Below are 15897 nucleotides of genomic sequence, written 5' to 3'. Positions count from 1 at the left end.
GAGGGGGGGCTTCACACCCTTCTGACCGCAGCCTGCCTCCCTTGGAGATGCCTCTGTCTGGGGACTCATCCCGGAAGGGACGTCGGAGCATTGGCGACATACCTTGCAGTTGCCAAAGCCCTCCCCGAAGAGGATGATCTCCGCGATGAGAGTGGAATCGGGCACCACCATGGCGATGGGCCGGAACATGGATTTCAGGTTATCTGGAAGCTCTGTGCGGCCGGCATAGCCTGCAAGACAGCGCCATCCGTGTAGAACCCAGACCAGTCCCCGAGGACCCCTACCCATTCGCAGCCCCATTTTCCCCAACCCCGGTTCACCCTTTCCTGGTCTCCCCACAGACCCTTCCCCCAGCCGTTCCCGGGGAACAGTAATGACACAGCCTGGGCCCTGCGTGCTGGCGAGAGTCCCCGTGCCTGCACACAGGATGGCGGACACACCAGGACCTGGGGCCGGCCCAGCTGGAGAAGATGGCGGAGTACCCCAAAGGACACGGGGTATGTACAGACACACAGGGGTTACGGCAAGACCTCCTCCCCTTCTCCCAGAAAGCTGGGTGTTTGTCCTTCCCTCTCTAGGCACCGTCTTTCACCGCCCTCCCCTTGGGCTGAACCCACTGGCCTGGAAGGGGGAGCAGGCAGACGGCGAGCTGCCCTGGACACGCCCATCCCCGTACCTGGGTTCATGGTGATGAAGATCCCACAGGACCACACCAGGTTTATTTCAAAGCCCTCGAAGTAGAAGCGGGTGAGGCCGGCGGCCAGGGCGGACAGGATGGACAGGATCTGCTGGGCCACCACGGACAGCACCTCTATGTTGATGCGGTTAAACTCGTCAAAGCAGCCCCAGGCGCCAGTCTGTGGGGGGGGAAGAGTTTTGAGGGGCCAGAGAAGCACCGTCCCCTTCAGCGGGGAGCCCCGAGGGGCTGGGGTGGGCAGCCCTGCCTGACTGTCCCAGCAGGTGTGGCGGTCTCCAGAGCTCAAGTGCTGTCTGGGCAGGTTGGCGGGGCAGGGAACCCCAGGTGCAGTCCTGGCCCAAAGCTTTCCAGCCGACAGGACAACCTCAGGGACAACCTCGGGGACGGCTAGAGCCAGCACGCACTGGGAAGAGACCCTGGGGAGGGAACTGGTGAGCCCGGAGGCCTGCGCCTGGGACGGGTATGTACACGTGTGTGACCTCGTTGAGCCCTTACGTCATCTCCAAAGTTTCCAAACAAGCAAAAATGAACTTGAGCGGAGCTCGGGGAGGTGCAGGGGTTTCCACAGTCGTGAACACTGAGGGCAGGGAGTGCTGTACACTACACAAAGCTGGGGACCGGACTGGGGTTCAGCTGACCTTCCGGGACCGGGAGGGGGTGGCGGGGCAGGGGGACAGACCTGGGCCAGGCCTGAGTACATCCTGCCCATGGACTTGTAGTCTAGGCCCTCAGAGCAGTTGACCACGATGACATATATGCCGAGGGCCTTGCCCAGGTCCTTGACGGTCTCCGTCTTCCCCGTGCCCGCTGGGCCTTTGGGGGAGCCCCCCCGGTGCAGGTGCAGGGCCGTGGTCAGGGTCATGTAACACCTGAGGATCGAGGGCAGGACCCCAGTCGGACTCCTGCGAGTGCGCCCCCCAACCGGCCCAGCAGCTGCTGTTCCCCAGGCCACCACCCTGTCACCGCGTCAGCCACCTGTCGGTCAGCGGGGTGATGACCAGCCGGCCAGAGTTCCCCAAGTACTCGTAGCTGTACTGGAACTGTGTGTTGGTCTGGCGGATCAAGCAGTCGTCCAGATCCTGGAGCAACAGGGCAGAGGAAGGGAGAGACGGGCTTGGAGGAGGAGCTTGGGGGGTTGGGGGTTGCGGGGGACTGGGAGGCTGCAGTTACAAGACCAGGGTTCCGTCCGGACCGCGAAGGGAAGGGCCTACAGCCCACGTGGAAGGTGGTGTTCGGGCTGCACAAATGCCTGCGGCCTTCCTGGGCCCGATCAGCTGCCCCCGCGGTGAGCTGTCCTGCCTCGGGGGACGGGACAGGACCGAGAGCAGAACCAGGCCCAGGGACCGCGGCGCCGGGAGGGCTTGGGTGGCAGCGTGGGCCGGGCACCTTGTCCCAGTAGAAGCGCAGCTGACTGAGCCAGTCAAAGGAGCTGACGTCCATGAGGCCGGCCTTGTACAGCTTCTCCAGCACGTCCCGCGCGTGGACTTCTATGGTCACCAGCGCCACGATTTTCAGCCGCATGATTTTGGTCAGGCTCCCCCTGATGGCTTCCGAGTACTTGTTCAGGACAGACACCTGCGGGACAGCGGGCGTCAGGGAAGAGCAGGGCGGGGGCGAGGCCGGCACAGCTCGACCGCGCCTCACCCGGCTTCCAGCCCCGGGCCCATCCCAGCCCCCTGCAACTCCGGACCCCCAGCCCTTCCAGGCCCCCCGGATTTGCCTCGCAGGACTTCCGCCACAAAACACCGTCGCCGTGGCCCTGACCCGGACCCCAGCGTGTCCCTGCAAGGCCCCCCAGGCCCGCCGCACACCTGGAGGCCCCCCACCTGCTTCTTCTTCACGACCTTGAGGATTTTCTTGTCTCCTCGCTCCTTTGCCGTCAGCAGGCACTTGGTGACGTCGGCTGTCCACTGGATCTGACTGGCCGTGATCACCACCTAGGCCCACGCAGAGGCCGTATCCTCGGGCCTCGCTCTCAGCCCAGCCCCCAAGGCCCAGCCTCTTCCCAGCCCCGGGCGCCAGGGCCCTCTCAGCAGGCTCGCTCTGCCCTGCAGGGGGGGCTCGGGCCTACGGGCAGGAGCTAAGTGTCCAGTCTGCAAAGCAGCAAGGCCTTCGCCCAGAACAGGGGCAAGAGACCTGCGTCTGGCGACACTCGCGATTCTGTCCTGACCTTTGCGGCTCCCTCCCACCCCTTCCACGCTCCCTCGTCTCCTCTGACCCCGGCTCACCTGGCCAGCCCACTCCTTCACCCACTTGTCCCTCTTGTTAAGAAACTTCTTGAGGGCCAGGCGACAGTTCCGGAGCAGGTCGCGCAGGGTGACCCTCATGGTCCGCTCCACATCACCAAGCCAGGACTGGGGGGGAGGAGGGTACAGGGCCGGACGGCCGAGCCTCAGGGCCAGAGACAAGCGTCCCCAGAGGGCAGGGGCTTCGGGAGTAGGTCTCTGGGACTTTGGGCCCCGGGGGACGAGCTGGAGCTGGGTGGCAGCTGGCTCGGGTCCCAGAGGGAAACGGAGGCGAGGGGGCAGACAGTCTGCTTTTCAGCGTCAGGGGACAGGGTGGGGGTTCAGCGACGGTAGGAGGGTCCCTTCGTGGAGGTGCTCTCCCCTCACAGAGCCAAGCACACTTTCCAAGGGGAAGAATGAGCTCGGCTCTTAGTCCCTCACCACTACTCACCTCCACAGGCCCCTCCAGAAGGACAGGGTGGAGGAAGTCAACGTACTCGCCGTCACCCGAGAACATTCCCACAGCTTCCCACTTGCTGCCGGGTCCCCCAACCTGCAAAAACAGGGAGCTGGGAGCGGTCTGGCCCGCCCGCCCCTCCAAGCCACCTAGAGGCCCCCGGGCTCTTCAAGGGGAGTCTCCTCTACTCTCCCCTGACCCCAATATTACCCACTCTGAGCAGTTCTATCCCAGATAATCCAGAAGCATTCATGCCCCCCTCCTGCTGGGAGGCCACAGTCCCCTCCAAGGCCCCCAAATCCCTTGACACTGCCGTTCCTCCCCCCGCCCTTTATCCCAGCCCAGCTGGCTCAGCTGACCTTCTGCATTCTCAGCAATTTGACGTTGTCGAAGCACTTTTTGAGGTGCGGCTGCACAGCCTCTGGGTTGCGGGACTGGCCCAGAATCTCCAGGAGGTCATCGTTGGACAGGAAGTAGAAGCGGGGGAAGACGTGGCGCTTAGTTTCCAGGTACATGTCCAGAGACTTCTGAATGTCCTCCAGAGCCATGTTCATTTGTGTCAGCGTGTCCAGGAGGCCTGGGAGAGGACAGCCAAGGACACTTGAGGACACTTCACCGGAGCGCCTCTGAGCGTGCGACTCTGCCCGCAGTGCCGGCTCACGGACCTCGGGGTACATCTTGCCCTACTGGTGGCTGGAAGCCGAGAAGTGTCCCAAAATCACTCTACCACGCTTAGTCTCTTCCTAGTTCATCACAAGGCCTCGTCACACACGGGTGCGCGTATTGTATGACATGCGTTCGGCGTACGGGATTCCACTAATACGACCACGTCTCACCTCCCTTAGGTCCTAGACGGTCCCATTCCTACAGCTCTGCCAGCCACCCCAAGAGCTTCTGGGAGGGAGAGACGGCTCTGTGCACACACGCCCCACATGTGCAATTCTTAGACGTAAACACAGGTCACGTGCACACATTGGAAGGGGGCTGCGAGCACGGGCAGGGGGTGCCGGTGTCCCCCGAGGTGCAGGGAAAAAAGCACTGGACAGAGGGACAGACCACGGCCAGGCAGAGTCTGCTCACCCACGAACCAGCAGGTCCACTACGCTTGCTGAGCGCTCCCCTCCTTGTGGTTACGACGCTAGCGCCGTCCGCCTCAGAACCGCCCGAGGTACTGCGTACAGTGGCTTCCCGGTGACAGGTTCCCAATCATCTCAGTGTCCTCCCAGCCTTGGTTTTGCTGGTTTAGTCCCCTGTTTCCCCCACTTCTAGCTTCTGAGGAGAGTCTGGACGCCCTGGAATCTGACGCGATCCTTGCGTCCTCAAGGACAGAGTCCGCGGGCCGCCATGCCTCTGGGTGCTGACCCAGTAGCCGTGGGCAAGACGGATTTGGTTTCTGTGTTCCCCAAATGGGTGTGCATTTTGATGGCTTTGCTTAGAATGTGTTCCAAAATGTAATTTTGCCAATGATCAACAAACGCATGCTGTCCCTCAACTTTGCATACCTTCCGACACATTTTATCAGAATAATTAAAATGTCTTTTTAGCACATACCCCAAAGTTCTTGGGAAAATGAGGAACCTTTAGTTGGCCCAAGACAAAACAAAGAAGTCGGCCGCATGGCCCCCAGACACAGCTCTTCTCCTCAGGATCCCCCTCCCGGCGCCCAGCGCCAGACCTCACTTCCTGATTCTTTACCGGAATCCCCCACTGCCAACCAGGCTTTCTCCGTGTACGTCTCCGTCCCACCCCCTCACCCCAGCCTACTACCCTCTACTCCTCCCGAATATTTGTGGATTTGTGGGGTTTCGTTCACTAAACTGTTCACGCTCAGAAGAGGCGATGGTGATGGCGGGAGGGCAGGCGCAATGGCCCTTTGATAAATGAAGCCCAGGGCTATGACCTCGCGCACTCCACGCCCACTGAGCCCCCATCGGGACGAGAGCGCACGGAGCCAACAGACCTGGGCGGTGCGTGCTCTGCAGAGCGTTGCTGTCCCTGCTCATCTGGTCCATGATGGACTTCCAGCTGCTGTTGACCTGGTCAAACAGGGCTGACTCATTGGGCAGCTGCTTACGGATGTCCTCTCCGATGAAGATGTTCTGGGGGGCCAAGAAGTGGGGCGAGAGGCTGTTTCTCACGTGTGCCCCACGCTCTGCTCCCCACTCCCAGACCAGGAACGGCAGCCGAGGGCAAGAGAAGGAGCATCAGAACCAAAGGGCGAAATGCCCACGTTCTGGAAGGAAAGTTGGGGTCGGGAGGCCAGACCCCCAGGTCTGAGAAGAGAAACGGAAGGAAAACAGGACTTTCAAGGAGGGAAGTGACCGGGACGGGTCATCACTATTACGCTCGGGGCCCAAAGGAAGGAGGACTTGAGAGGTGGGAAAACGCGGCTGAGAAGAGGACCGAGATGTAGGTCGTGTGCCAAGAAAGGAGCCAGTGTGGGTCCTGACCTCTAGGTACATCCACTGGCGCTGCACTGTCAGCACCATCTCCACGACCTCCAGGATGAGGGAGAGGCTGCGCTCCCAGTGGTCCACTTCCTTCTCAAAGGCCTTGACAAAACGGGACGCCTTCATGGTAGACAAAGCCACCTGGTTATCTTCCAGGGCCTGGAATATCTCCTCTGTGCCTCTGGGGTGGAAAGCATCAAAATTCCAGTCCATCCCCGTCTGCCAGACCTCAGGAGGGCCTGCAGCCCAGGGCGCGCAGCCCACCGCCCCCCGTGCCCCGAAGCCATCTTTACCGGAGTCGGTGATGGCCCTTGTCCTTATAGGGAACAATGTCCAGCTGGATCACGTTCCAAGTCTTGGCAATGTTCTGTAAAGCCTGTGGAGAGAGACCAGGGGACAGAACCATCCAGTATTCAGTCCCCAAAGGGACCAGAATTCGGGGAGGGGCATGGGATGCTGAAAAGCTAGCCGGGGCGTGGAGGAGAGGGCAGGAGGGGACTCTGACGCACCAACTCTATGGCCAGCTCTTTGGTCGCTGACGCAGAGATCTCCCCGATTTTCTCCACGTGCTGGTCCATCCCGAGGTCCACAATCTGCTCCAAGGTGAAGCTCTCAGATTCCTGATCAAATTCCCGTTGGATCTCGTCCCTGACCTGATCCCAGTGCCTGCAGCCAGGGACAGAAGGTCAGACCACGAGGCCAGACACCAGGGTGCACTGGTGTTTCGTCGACGAGCAGGCTTCCTCTCCCCAACTGGGACAGGGTGAGTCCGTATGTGTATCAATATTATCCATTAAATAGGCCCTAAGATGCACCCCCCCCCCCGGCACTGCGGGGAGTTCAGAGGGAGGGACTGACTCTGGAGAGGGGGTTCAGACCGACCGCTGCAGGTCTACGGAGGACAGATTGCGCACGGGACCAGCGCCGGGCCCACAGAGCTCATCCAACTCACACGCCCATGATCAGAGAGGAGCCCCAGGTCCCCTGAACCCGAGGGGGTCAGACAACAGAAGCGGGTGAAGTGGTCAGGTGACACTCAGCCACGGGACACGTGAGGGCAAACCTGCCGGAAACCCTGTCCGGGACGCAACGCGGAAGAAGTGAAATCCCTTCCTTCTGAATGCATGACCATTACACCATTTAGAGAAGAGCGCATCGCTTCCTCCACAGCCTCGAAGGCCTCCTCTCCAACCACGTGGCAGAGTCCACGCGTATCAAGAGAGTAAACTTGCAGAAGAAAATTACAGAGTATTAGAGGGAAGTACGGAGAGAAGGCTGGTTGAACTCGGGGCGGGGGGGTCTTCTTAGGCGAAGCCCAGAATCACAGACCAGGAAGGAAGAAGGGGATACTTTTGGTGAAATCAGAATAAAACCTTTTGGGGCGTCCGGGGTGGCTCAGTCAGTTAAGTGTCCGACTCTTGGTTTGGGGCTCAGATCGTGATCTCAGGGTCCTGAGATCAAGCCCCGTGTCAGTCTCCGAGCTCAGGGCAGAGTCTGCTTGACATTCTCTCCCCCTCTCCCTCTGCCCCCCCAAACATAAAATAAATAAAATCTGTTTTTAAAAAGAGAATAAATCCTTTTGTAGACAGAAGACACCAAGCTGAGCGGTGACAGAACAGAGTGCGGCTTCCCCGGGACGCGTGTTTGTGGGTGGAAGTGGGGAGGGGACAGCGCGAGGCCCAGGCGGCCAGGGCCCAGAGGCCAGCCCCGAGGAGCACGCAGCAGCCTCACCTCTGCCTCAGGGCCGGGTTGCGCAGGTCCGAGATGAGCGGCATCGTCCTCTTGAACTGCTCGATTTTGGCGCGCGTGCTCTCGATGACTTCCCAGTTGCGGTCCTGGGCAGACCCGGGCAGCGTCAGCAGCCGCTCCCAGCGTCCCCGCGCCGCCCCCTTCCTCGGCAGGCTTGCCTTGCTGCCCCCGCCGGCCCCGCGCACCTTGTACTCCTTGGCCAGCCTGGTGAGCCGGCGGAACAGCCCATGTGCCATGGCCTCCATGGCCTCCGTCTGCAGCATCAGGAAGCGGCCCGTCTTCCACTGGCTCCAGCTCTCCTCCCAGTCCCGGGTGATCTCCCACACCTGCTGCAGGGCCTCCAGCTCCTTCCGGGCCAAGAGCAGGAAGAAGCGGTGAGTGAGGCCCCCGCCCCCTCCTGCTCCCTGCCAGGACTCGGGCCAGGCCCCACAGGGGAGGGCTGCCTCCCGGCTCACGCTCCTTCTCCACTCTCTGGCCTTAAGAGCCGCGCCAAGATCCTCGCCATCTTTAGCCCCAAGGGACACACAAAGCAAAGGCGCCACTTCACACCCAGCAGGACCGCCAGGCCCAGAAAAGGCATGGGGGGGCGCCCAGGAGGATGTGGGGGCCACAGGGGAAGGGAGCCTGGTGGCCCCACACACGCTCATGGGAGAGCTGCCGCCACTCCCCCACCCGCACCCCGGGGCCAGGAGCAGGGCTCAAGCGTGTCAGGTGCACACACGGTGCCAGCAGTGAGATTGCTGGAAGGTGGGAACCAGCCCGCCGTGCACACACGGCAGCGCCCCGGCCGGAGCAAGGTTCGAACCACCAACACGCACTAGAGCCTGGGAAATGTCCTTCCGAGCCACCAAGTCAGACACTTAAAGCCATCGGTAGGGAGTGCACGGGACGGGCAAATCCATAGACAGAAGATGGCCAAGAGGTCGACGGGGGCTGAGGGGAGAGGGCGCAGGCTTCCGTCCCGGCCGTGGAAGGCTTCTGGAGCCAGAGAGGTTGACTCCGTTGTGAATCGTGAATGTACGGGATGCCGCTTGCTTTAAATTGGTTATGTTGTTACCTGGATTTTACCTCCATTTTTTTTTAAAGGTCCTGGCGTTCCCATCTTCCCGGCCTGGCCCTCGGGCCCCAGGCCCCTCCCCGCGGCCCCCACCCCTGCCCAGCGCGAGGCACTGGCCCAGCACCCCACCTTCTCCAGGTTCTGCAGGTCCTTGGAGGCCGGCTGCTCGATCTTGAAGATGCCCAGGTTGGAGCGGAGACTGTTTTCCTCTTCCCGCATGGCGTTCAGCACGGCCCGCATGTGGGCGATCTGCTCCAGGGCTGCCTGGTGCCCCACGTTACTGGTGAAGGGGCCTGCGGCAAGTCCCAGGTGAAGGCCTTCGTCCCCGGGAAGGACCGTCATGGCTCTCCTACCCCCTTGGGGGCAGATCTCCCTTCTCTCCCCACCCGGCAGGGTCGGGAAGGGAAACGAGGGAATGCGCGGCAAGGATGATGGTTCGCTTTAGTGAAAACTCCTACCCCTGGCGTGAGAATCCGAACCGTGCGGGTCATGGGGAAGAAAGAAAACTAGAAACGCCCTGAGCTGGGCAGTGCGGCCAGAAGCGCCAGGCCTCCGTCCCCATCCCCGAGCAGCATCCTTCCCCGCTCATCCTTGTCCCCGCCTCCCGGGGACCAAGGCTTTGAGACCCTGGGTCAGAGCAGAGGTCCAGCGGGAGAGCTCAGGAGCGGCTACCTTTGGATTCAAAGTCTTCCAGGAAGTTATGTGCTTTCTTCTTGAAGTCGTCTGCCGAGTGGATGAGGCCTGTCTTGAATTTCTCCTTGTGTTTCTTCAGCATTTGCTCACTGTCCAACAGGATTTGTTGGAAGACGACCCACTCCCCATTGAGACTGTCCAGCATCTCCAGGACCTGAGGATATCCAGGAGGGCACGGTGACCCACGAGCAGGAGGTCCGGCCCCCGCCATGCTCTTAGGACCTCATTTCTGACCCTATGGACGGCAGCCTTAGCGCCTACCAGAAATCCAGAACCCGACCCAAACTATCAGCTGAGTTCTCTGGCTCTCCAAGGCCTTGGGATCTCGTGCCTTCGGCCCAGCTCACTCCCCTGCCATCCCTCCAGGCGGCCTAGGGCCTACGACGTCGGGGTCAGCCTCCTCCGCAAGCCACTGCTGCCACGGGCTGGAACCTGGGGACGGCCCGCTGCGGGAACTCACGTTTTCCTGAACCGGCACCTCGTACTTCTCCAGAATGGTGAACTGCTCGTGTATGGGGGGGATCTGGGTCTCCAGGTTGGGCAGGTCGTGCTGCAGGGTCTCCATGAGTTGCAAACTGACCCCCAGCTCCTCCAGCGTCTGGGGAGGGCGGCTGATTCTGAGGGCAGGGGGAGAGTGGGCCGGTGGGCGAGCGGGCAGGACCCCGGGCCGCCCTCCTGCCCCCGCCCCACCGCCGGGGGAGCCCATACTTCTCCCCGTTGTCCCGCAGGTAGGTGTGCAGCTCCAGGAGGCGCCGGGCCGCCATCTCCTTGAGCAGGGTGGTGAACTTGTTCTGCCATTCGTTGCAGTGCTGCACGAGCGAGAACTTGAGGTGGGAGCAGTCCAGCAGCACAAACTGGATGTTGAGCACCGTCTCCTCCTTCTGCACGTTGTTGGCCACCTCCGTGTAGCTGCAAGGGCCGGGGTCCCTGCTAGGGCGGTTGTCCCTCGGCAGCCGAGCCCGCTGCCCCGTCGCGAGTTTGAGCTCTGGTGTCCAGCACCCCCGCCCCAGACGGCGATGCTCCTCCACTCCGGGGCTCTCCCAGCCCCACGGCCGGGAGCCTATCATTTCCCCAACCTCTGCCCACGAGACAGCAAGCAAACCCCCTCGGCTGGCATTCGAGGCTTTAGGGACGCACAGATCTGAGTACCCACTGCTGCCCCCCAGCTCTGTGACCTCGGGTTATCGAAACTGTTCTGGCCCCGAGCTCTCGCCTACAATGCGGCGGTAACAACAGAACCCACATCACAAGGCTGGCGAGAGAGGGATGTGGTCTGCCACCTTCACGCTTTACCGGGCAATGTCGGCATCGAACGAAGAGACGGGGGGGTTGAGGCGCTGGTAGCGGCGAATGAACGAGTCCTTGTTGATCTCCCAGATCTCCCGGTACAGATCCCAGGTTTTGAGGTAGTTCTGCAGCAGGGTCGCGTTGTTGGTCATGCCGCTGCTGATCTGGGCCTGGATCTTCCTGATGTCCTCGTCTCGCTCTTCAAGAGCCGGCACGATGCTTGTCACTCACTCCCAGCCCAGCGTAAGCTCCAGCCTGGGCCCCGGCCCCCAGCTCCCAACCCCTCCTCTCCAACACCACTTGCCCAAAGAAATGCAGCTCAGCTGTCAGCACTTGAAAGCAGAGGGGGCAAGGACTGAGAGGGGCGCCTCCTATCCTACCCCTGTCCCAAACTGTCCTTCCACATCTGCCACCTCAGTCCCAAACACCTTGAGCGTGAGTCACCTGCCATCCACTCTCCCCGCCATGCTTGCTCCCTTCCCCTGTCTGGCCCCCCACCTGGCCTTCCCAGCATCATGGAGATGACCGGCCCCCATGTCTGGAGATAGCCCTGGCCTCTCCTCCTGGCACTGCCCATCCCGAAGTCTCTGATGGCTCTCGAACCCGGTGTCCTCCCCACCGCACACTCACCCACAATGACGTGGATGGGGTCACGATGAAACTTGCGCCTGATGAGAATCTCGGGGAGGTGGCGGAAGACAGAGATGGTGGAGAAGAGGTGGTGGCCAATGTCGTTGACCACGCCTGCCAGAGTCTGGAGAGTGGGTGAGAACTCCACCTGGGGGCAGGGGTACACAGCAGAGAGGGCTTCAGCATGGCGGTGGAGGAGACCGGCCCCAGGACTGAGAGGGCCGGACCCCTAAGGGAGCCCCAGAGGCCGCAGGATGAAGTCAAGGCCAAGGGCCGAGATTAAGGACAGAGGGAAATGGAAAGGAGAGTGAGACAGTTTGGGAACATCAGGAGTTAAGGTCCCCACCTGCGCCACACCTCCCTGTGTGTCATTCTGCAAAGTGACCAGGACTCGGAAGAGGGGGTTGGGTGTGGTCTTCCCGTCCCCGTTGATGGCCTTGGACAGCTCCAGCAGCGACCACTTCACGTTGAGACGCAGGGCGTCCTCCAGCATGCGGTCCAGACGGACCGTGTACAGCATCCACTGCTGCTGGATCTGGGGGCGCGGGCGGAAGGGGGGCCTCAGGGGAGACAGCGCGGGGGGGGCATGGCGGGGGAGGAAGCCGGTGAAAGAGAGAGGTGGGACGCAGAGCCCCGAAGGAAGGTTTGAGGGACTGAAGGTCAGGTGAGCCCCAGATGACAGCAGGATGTCTGAGAAGCGCCCCACAGAGGATGGAGGGGAAGAACCAGGAGAAAGTTCTGACGGCCACAGGTGGGGCTGGGGGGCCTCACGCACCCACAGAGCCAGGCCCCAGGAGCCACACCTCTGGACTGTCGTTCTTGAAGACCTCATAGGAGTTGGTCATGATGGCCACCACGTCCTGGTGCAGGCACTGTAGCTTCTGCAGCACAGCCTCACGGTGCTCCCGTTGGTCCTCCTCAAACTCCAGGTCCCGATACACCCGTTTGCCGCTGATGCGCACCAGTAGCGTCTCGGAGATCTCCTGCGCTCGCCAGCCGATGGTCAGAGTGGAGGTCTTGAACTCGTTCACGATGGCCTGCACCTGGAGGCGGCCCACACGCCGGAGGGGGGGCCTGAGTTTGGGAAGAAACCCTCTGGGCTCCGTGCTCGCCTCCCACCTGTGCTCCAGCCAGAGCTGCTGACATCAACGATAACGCACGCGGACACGCTTCGTGTCCTTCCAACACTCCTTGGGCTCCGTACGGACCGTCCACGCACCAGCCCTCAGGTCAGCCGAGTTGAGTGCTCGGGACGCACCTTGCTGGCGTGTATGCGGCACTCCGTGATGAAGAAGGCGCTGGCCCCCTTCAAGGCCCAGTGCAGCTTCTTGAGTCCAGGGTGGATCTTCTTATCCAGGAATCGGACGCGCTCTTTGAAGAGGGCCTGCTCGTCGAGGGACAGCATGGCGATGATCCTGTGTGGGACAGGGGACCAGCAGCAGCTGGGACAAGCTCTGCAGGCCGCCCCCCATGCCAGGGAACTCAGTGGGGCCATCTGGAGCTTTCCGAGGAAGGTTTCGCTTCCGCCTGTGGCGGAAACGCTCTGCACTTTGTGCTGGCCACACACCAACCACACGTGGCCGTGCCGCACCAAAAACGTGGCCTGTGCCCATGAGTGACTCAGCTGTAAGATTTCACATAATTCCAAGTAAGTAATTAAAACAGACACAGCCACATGCAACTGGGGGCCGCCATATTGGATGGTGTCGTTCTAGACGCCCAGACGAGACCGCGGGCTCCACCAGTGGACTTTACCTGGGCTGAGACCGGCACCCAACCCAGAGCAGAGCCTCAGGGCAGAGATAAGCACCAAGGGCTCCAGGCAGGGGGCCCTGGTTCAGGACTGCTGATGCTTTCCGCAATCCTAATGCCCCCTCTCACAGTGCGTTCCTAGATAAGTGACCCGGCCCATAGTCCACCTGGCCCCAGTGCCTGTGGGGCTGGAGGGGACCTGGCGGGGGTGTTTTGGCTTTCTACCCTGAAGCTAGAAGACAGAAGTGCAAGGGACAGGAAAAAACGCAGGGCTGTGCAAGAGAGGAGGAGAAAGCATTTTTTGAGACAGTCAGACGTAAAGGAGAGATCCTGCAGGAGACAGGTGACATCACGGGACAGATAAGACACTGAGGAACCTGGAAGGCGCGCAGAAGGCCACGCAGAGGGCCGCGGCCTCACCGGTTGTAGTCTCGGGCCACGAGCAGCAGGTTCTCCCGGAGAACGCGCAGGTCCTCGGCGCGCTCTGCCACATTCATCACATAGTGGGGCGTCTCAAAGAGCAGCCGCTCCCAGTAGTCAATCTCCACGAAGAGAATCAGCAGGGACCTCGGGGGAAAAACAGCGAGGCCACTCACGGGACTGCTGGAGGGCCTGGCTGCGGCCCCAGGCGCAGACACAGATGAGAAATGAAGCAGAACATCCTGGTAAAGAAGGCTGAGGGACTCCCTGCCAAACCGCCACAACAGCGGGAAGTGCGGTGCTGTGTGTTTAGGGCATGAGCCCTCAGAGGCAGACAGGGAGCAGAGTGCCCAGGGGCAAGGAGCAGAGCAGACATCCTCAGCTGGGGATGGAGACCCCTGAGAGGCCGCTCCGTCCACACCGTGGGGCTCTCTGAGGCCCAGGCTGGTGGCTCCAAGTGTCTCAGGAGGGAAGGTTGTGGAAACAGCGCCCCACCTGTGCCCACCCCGACTCTGCACACTTAACCAAGTGCTCTTGTAACCCCAGCAGAAGATGGAAGGCTTCTTGTCCGGAGAAATGTACAGAGACAGACAGATGGAGGGTCTTGGACTGGGGACCCCAGGCCCGGCTGAAGAAGGGGGTGTACTAAGAGAAAGGGACATTTAGGGTCACACGCACACTGAATGTTAAGACCCCCCCAGGCTTCTTTTCCCAGCCACTGGGACCAACACCCTCCAGGACAAGGCCCGGAGGACTGTTTTCCATGGCCTCTGGCCAGCCTGAGGGGTGAGCCCCAAGGACAGTCACCGCAGGGGTCCCCTAGAAGCAGCCCACAGCTGACGAGCCCCACAACCTGCTCAGCAGTGTTTCGGGTCCACTTTCCATCTCCCTGCCCTTGAAGATGGACAACCAAGGATCACAAAACATCGGTCTCTGTCCTTTCAAGCACAGAAGGCAGGAGCCAAAACAACCAAAGAGAAGAAAAGCAAATGCAAGGAGAGATGAGGGGATGGGCCGCATAGAAAGGAGGCAGAAAGGAGGCCATCTGCACCAAGTAAGACCAGACAAAAAAGGAGCATCCATGACCCAAAACTCAGAAGAGCTCCTGGAAGTTAAGAGGAGAGACATTAACGAACAAACAAGCCCATTAACAATGAAATCGACAGAAATCTCTCGGAAAGCAGAGAAAAAGACGCAGAGATGGAAGGCAGAGGAATTTGCATGAAAAAAAGAACAGAAAACTCCCCAGTAGTAATCTTTATATTTATTATATGTTGGAAGGATTGTACGCAGGGCGGCGTCGGGTTGGATATTAAAACGGATCTCAGCTGTTTCTTGTTCCTCTCTTAGAGGCAGTACCAGAGGAATCGGACTTGCGCACGTGGCCCCCGCATCCGGCGAGCTCTCCCCCTTTCCTCCCAGCTGTCATGCCCACCTCTGAGATCAGCCCCTCAGACCCCCCTGCTCCTGAACCCCGCCATCTGTCACTTCCGCGGCCCTCCTGCCACTCCTCACCGGCTCCTTGGCATAAGCCACTTGGCGGAACCCCAGCCTGGCTCAGTCTGCTGCCACGTGCCTGCCCTGTGCGCCCATGCAGGGGGCCCAGCAGGGCGGGGCCACATCGATGAGCACCCTGAGGGCTCCCCAGGCTGCCTTCCGTCCTGTTCTCCTGGCCACCGCCAGCAGCACCTCCCCTCTCTCTCGGACCCATCCCTCCTCGTCTCTGTAGAAAGCCCACCTCCTACACCCCAGGGAGACTCCACATACTTCTTGCTGTCAAACCCAGAAGGCTGGGGACTTGAGGCCCACCCAAAGCTTCTGCCATTTAGGACAGAAGAGGCCCTCCCCACCCCCAAGGCCAAGGCCTCCTCCAGGGCTCCGCGTCCTGACACGGAACATGGCAGCCCCTCCAGCTGTCCTCAGCCTGCAGTTCCTCCCATCAACAGTCAAGGAAGGCCAAGGTTCTACCATCTTGAAAAAAACAAACCAAACCTAGCCCCCCAGGACTCCGTAACCCCCTGTGGGCCCTGTGCCCCGTACTCCCATCGACCACGTACCTTCCATGTAGAGCTGTCATCGCAAACTCTGCGCCCTGAGGGCTGCCCCCTTCACCTCCACAACTGCCCTCATCAAGTCTCCACAGGACACCTTGTCCCCAAGCCCCGCAGGCCTCCTCAGGCCTGGCCCTCTGTCCTCTCACCCTGGAAAGCTCCCTGCCTTGCCTGCCCAGGACGCACTCCATAGGTACGTGTGCTTCTGAACCTAGCACCCACTACCACCACCACCCACTACCACCTCCTTGGGCTTTTAGAGGCAAAGCCAAGTTCGGAAACTCCACTTTCTCCAAGGCACCTGTGACCCTAGCGCAATGTGAAACGGCAACTGGATACTGGCCTAAAGTTGATCGAGAGAGCACGCGGCTCTTTCCACCTGTCCCAAAGAGCGAAGGCACCGGGGAATTGCCACCACGTGCGGGAGCC

The 15897-nt window shown here is 61.0% G+C and overlaps 1 protein-coding gene across 1 annotated transcript in view; it reads right to left on the bottom strand.

Moving 5' to 3' along the window:
* DNAH2 (dynein axonemal heavy chain 2) overlaps positions 1-15897 on the bottom strand; it is a 77290-nt gene that overhangs the window by 35739 nt on the left and 25654 nt on the right. Inside the window, exons 14-38 of the mRNA XM_032839816.1 lie at positions 13418-13564; positions 12504-12660; positions 12049-12288; positions 11592-11780; positions 11246-11393; positions 10622-10814; positions 10037-10237; positions 9789-9945; positions 9308-9482; positions 8765-8928; positions 7764-7925; positions 7561-7664; positions 6339-6495; positions 6123-6205; positions 5830-6010; positions 5340-5478; positions 3739-3956; positions 3374-3475; positions 2926-3051; positions 2524-2634; positions 2084-2272; positions 1673-1776; positions 1377-1566; positions 677-857; positions 103-230 (exon numbers count right to left, since the gene is read on the bottom strand). Coding sequence (XP_032695707.1) covers positions 103-230; positions 677-857; positions 1377-1566; positions 1673-1776; positions 2084-2272; positions 2524-2634; positions 2926-3051; positions 3374-3475; positions 3739-3956; positions 5340-5478; positions 5830-6010; positions 6123-6205; positions 6339-6495; positions 7561-7664; positions 7764-7925; positions 8765-8928; positions 9308-9482; positions 9789-9945; positions 10037-10237; positions 10622-10814; positions 11246-11393; positions 11592-11780; positions 12049-12288; positions 12504-12660; positions 13418-13564 — 3946 coding nt within the window. The remainder of the gene's footprint in view (positions 1-102; positions 231-676; positions 858-1376; positions 1567-1672; positions 1777-2083; positions 2273-2523; positions 2635-2925; positions 3052-3373; positions 3476-3738; positions 3957-5339; positions 5479-5829; positions 6011-6122; positions 6206-6338; positions 6496-7560; positions 7665-7763; positions 7926-8764; positions 8929-9307; positions 9483-9788; positions 9946-10036; positions 10238-10621; positions 10815-11245; positions 11394-11591; positions 11781-12048; positions 12289-12503; positions 12661-13417; positions 13565-15897) is intronic.

The sequence above is a fragment of the Lontra canadensis genome, unplaced genomic scaffold, assembly GCF_010015895.1.
Source record: "Lontra canadensis isolate GAN:19392208 unplaced genomic scaffold, GSC_riverotter_1.0 scaffold110, whole genome shotgun sequence".
Classification (NCBI taxonomy): domain Eukaryota; kingdom Metazoa; phylum Chordata; class Mammalia; order Carnivora; family Mustelidae; genus Lontra; species Lontra canadensis.
Note: the sequence above shows the minus strand (reverse complement) of the source record. Positions and strands in the feature narration are given on the sequence as shown.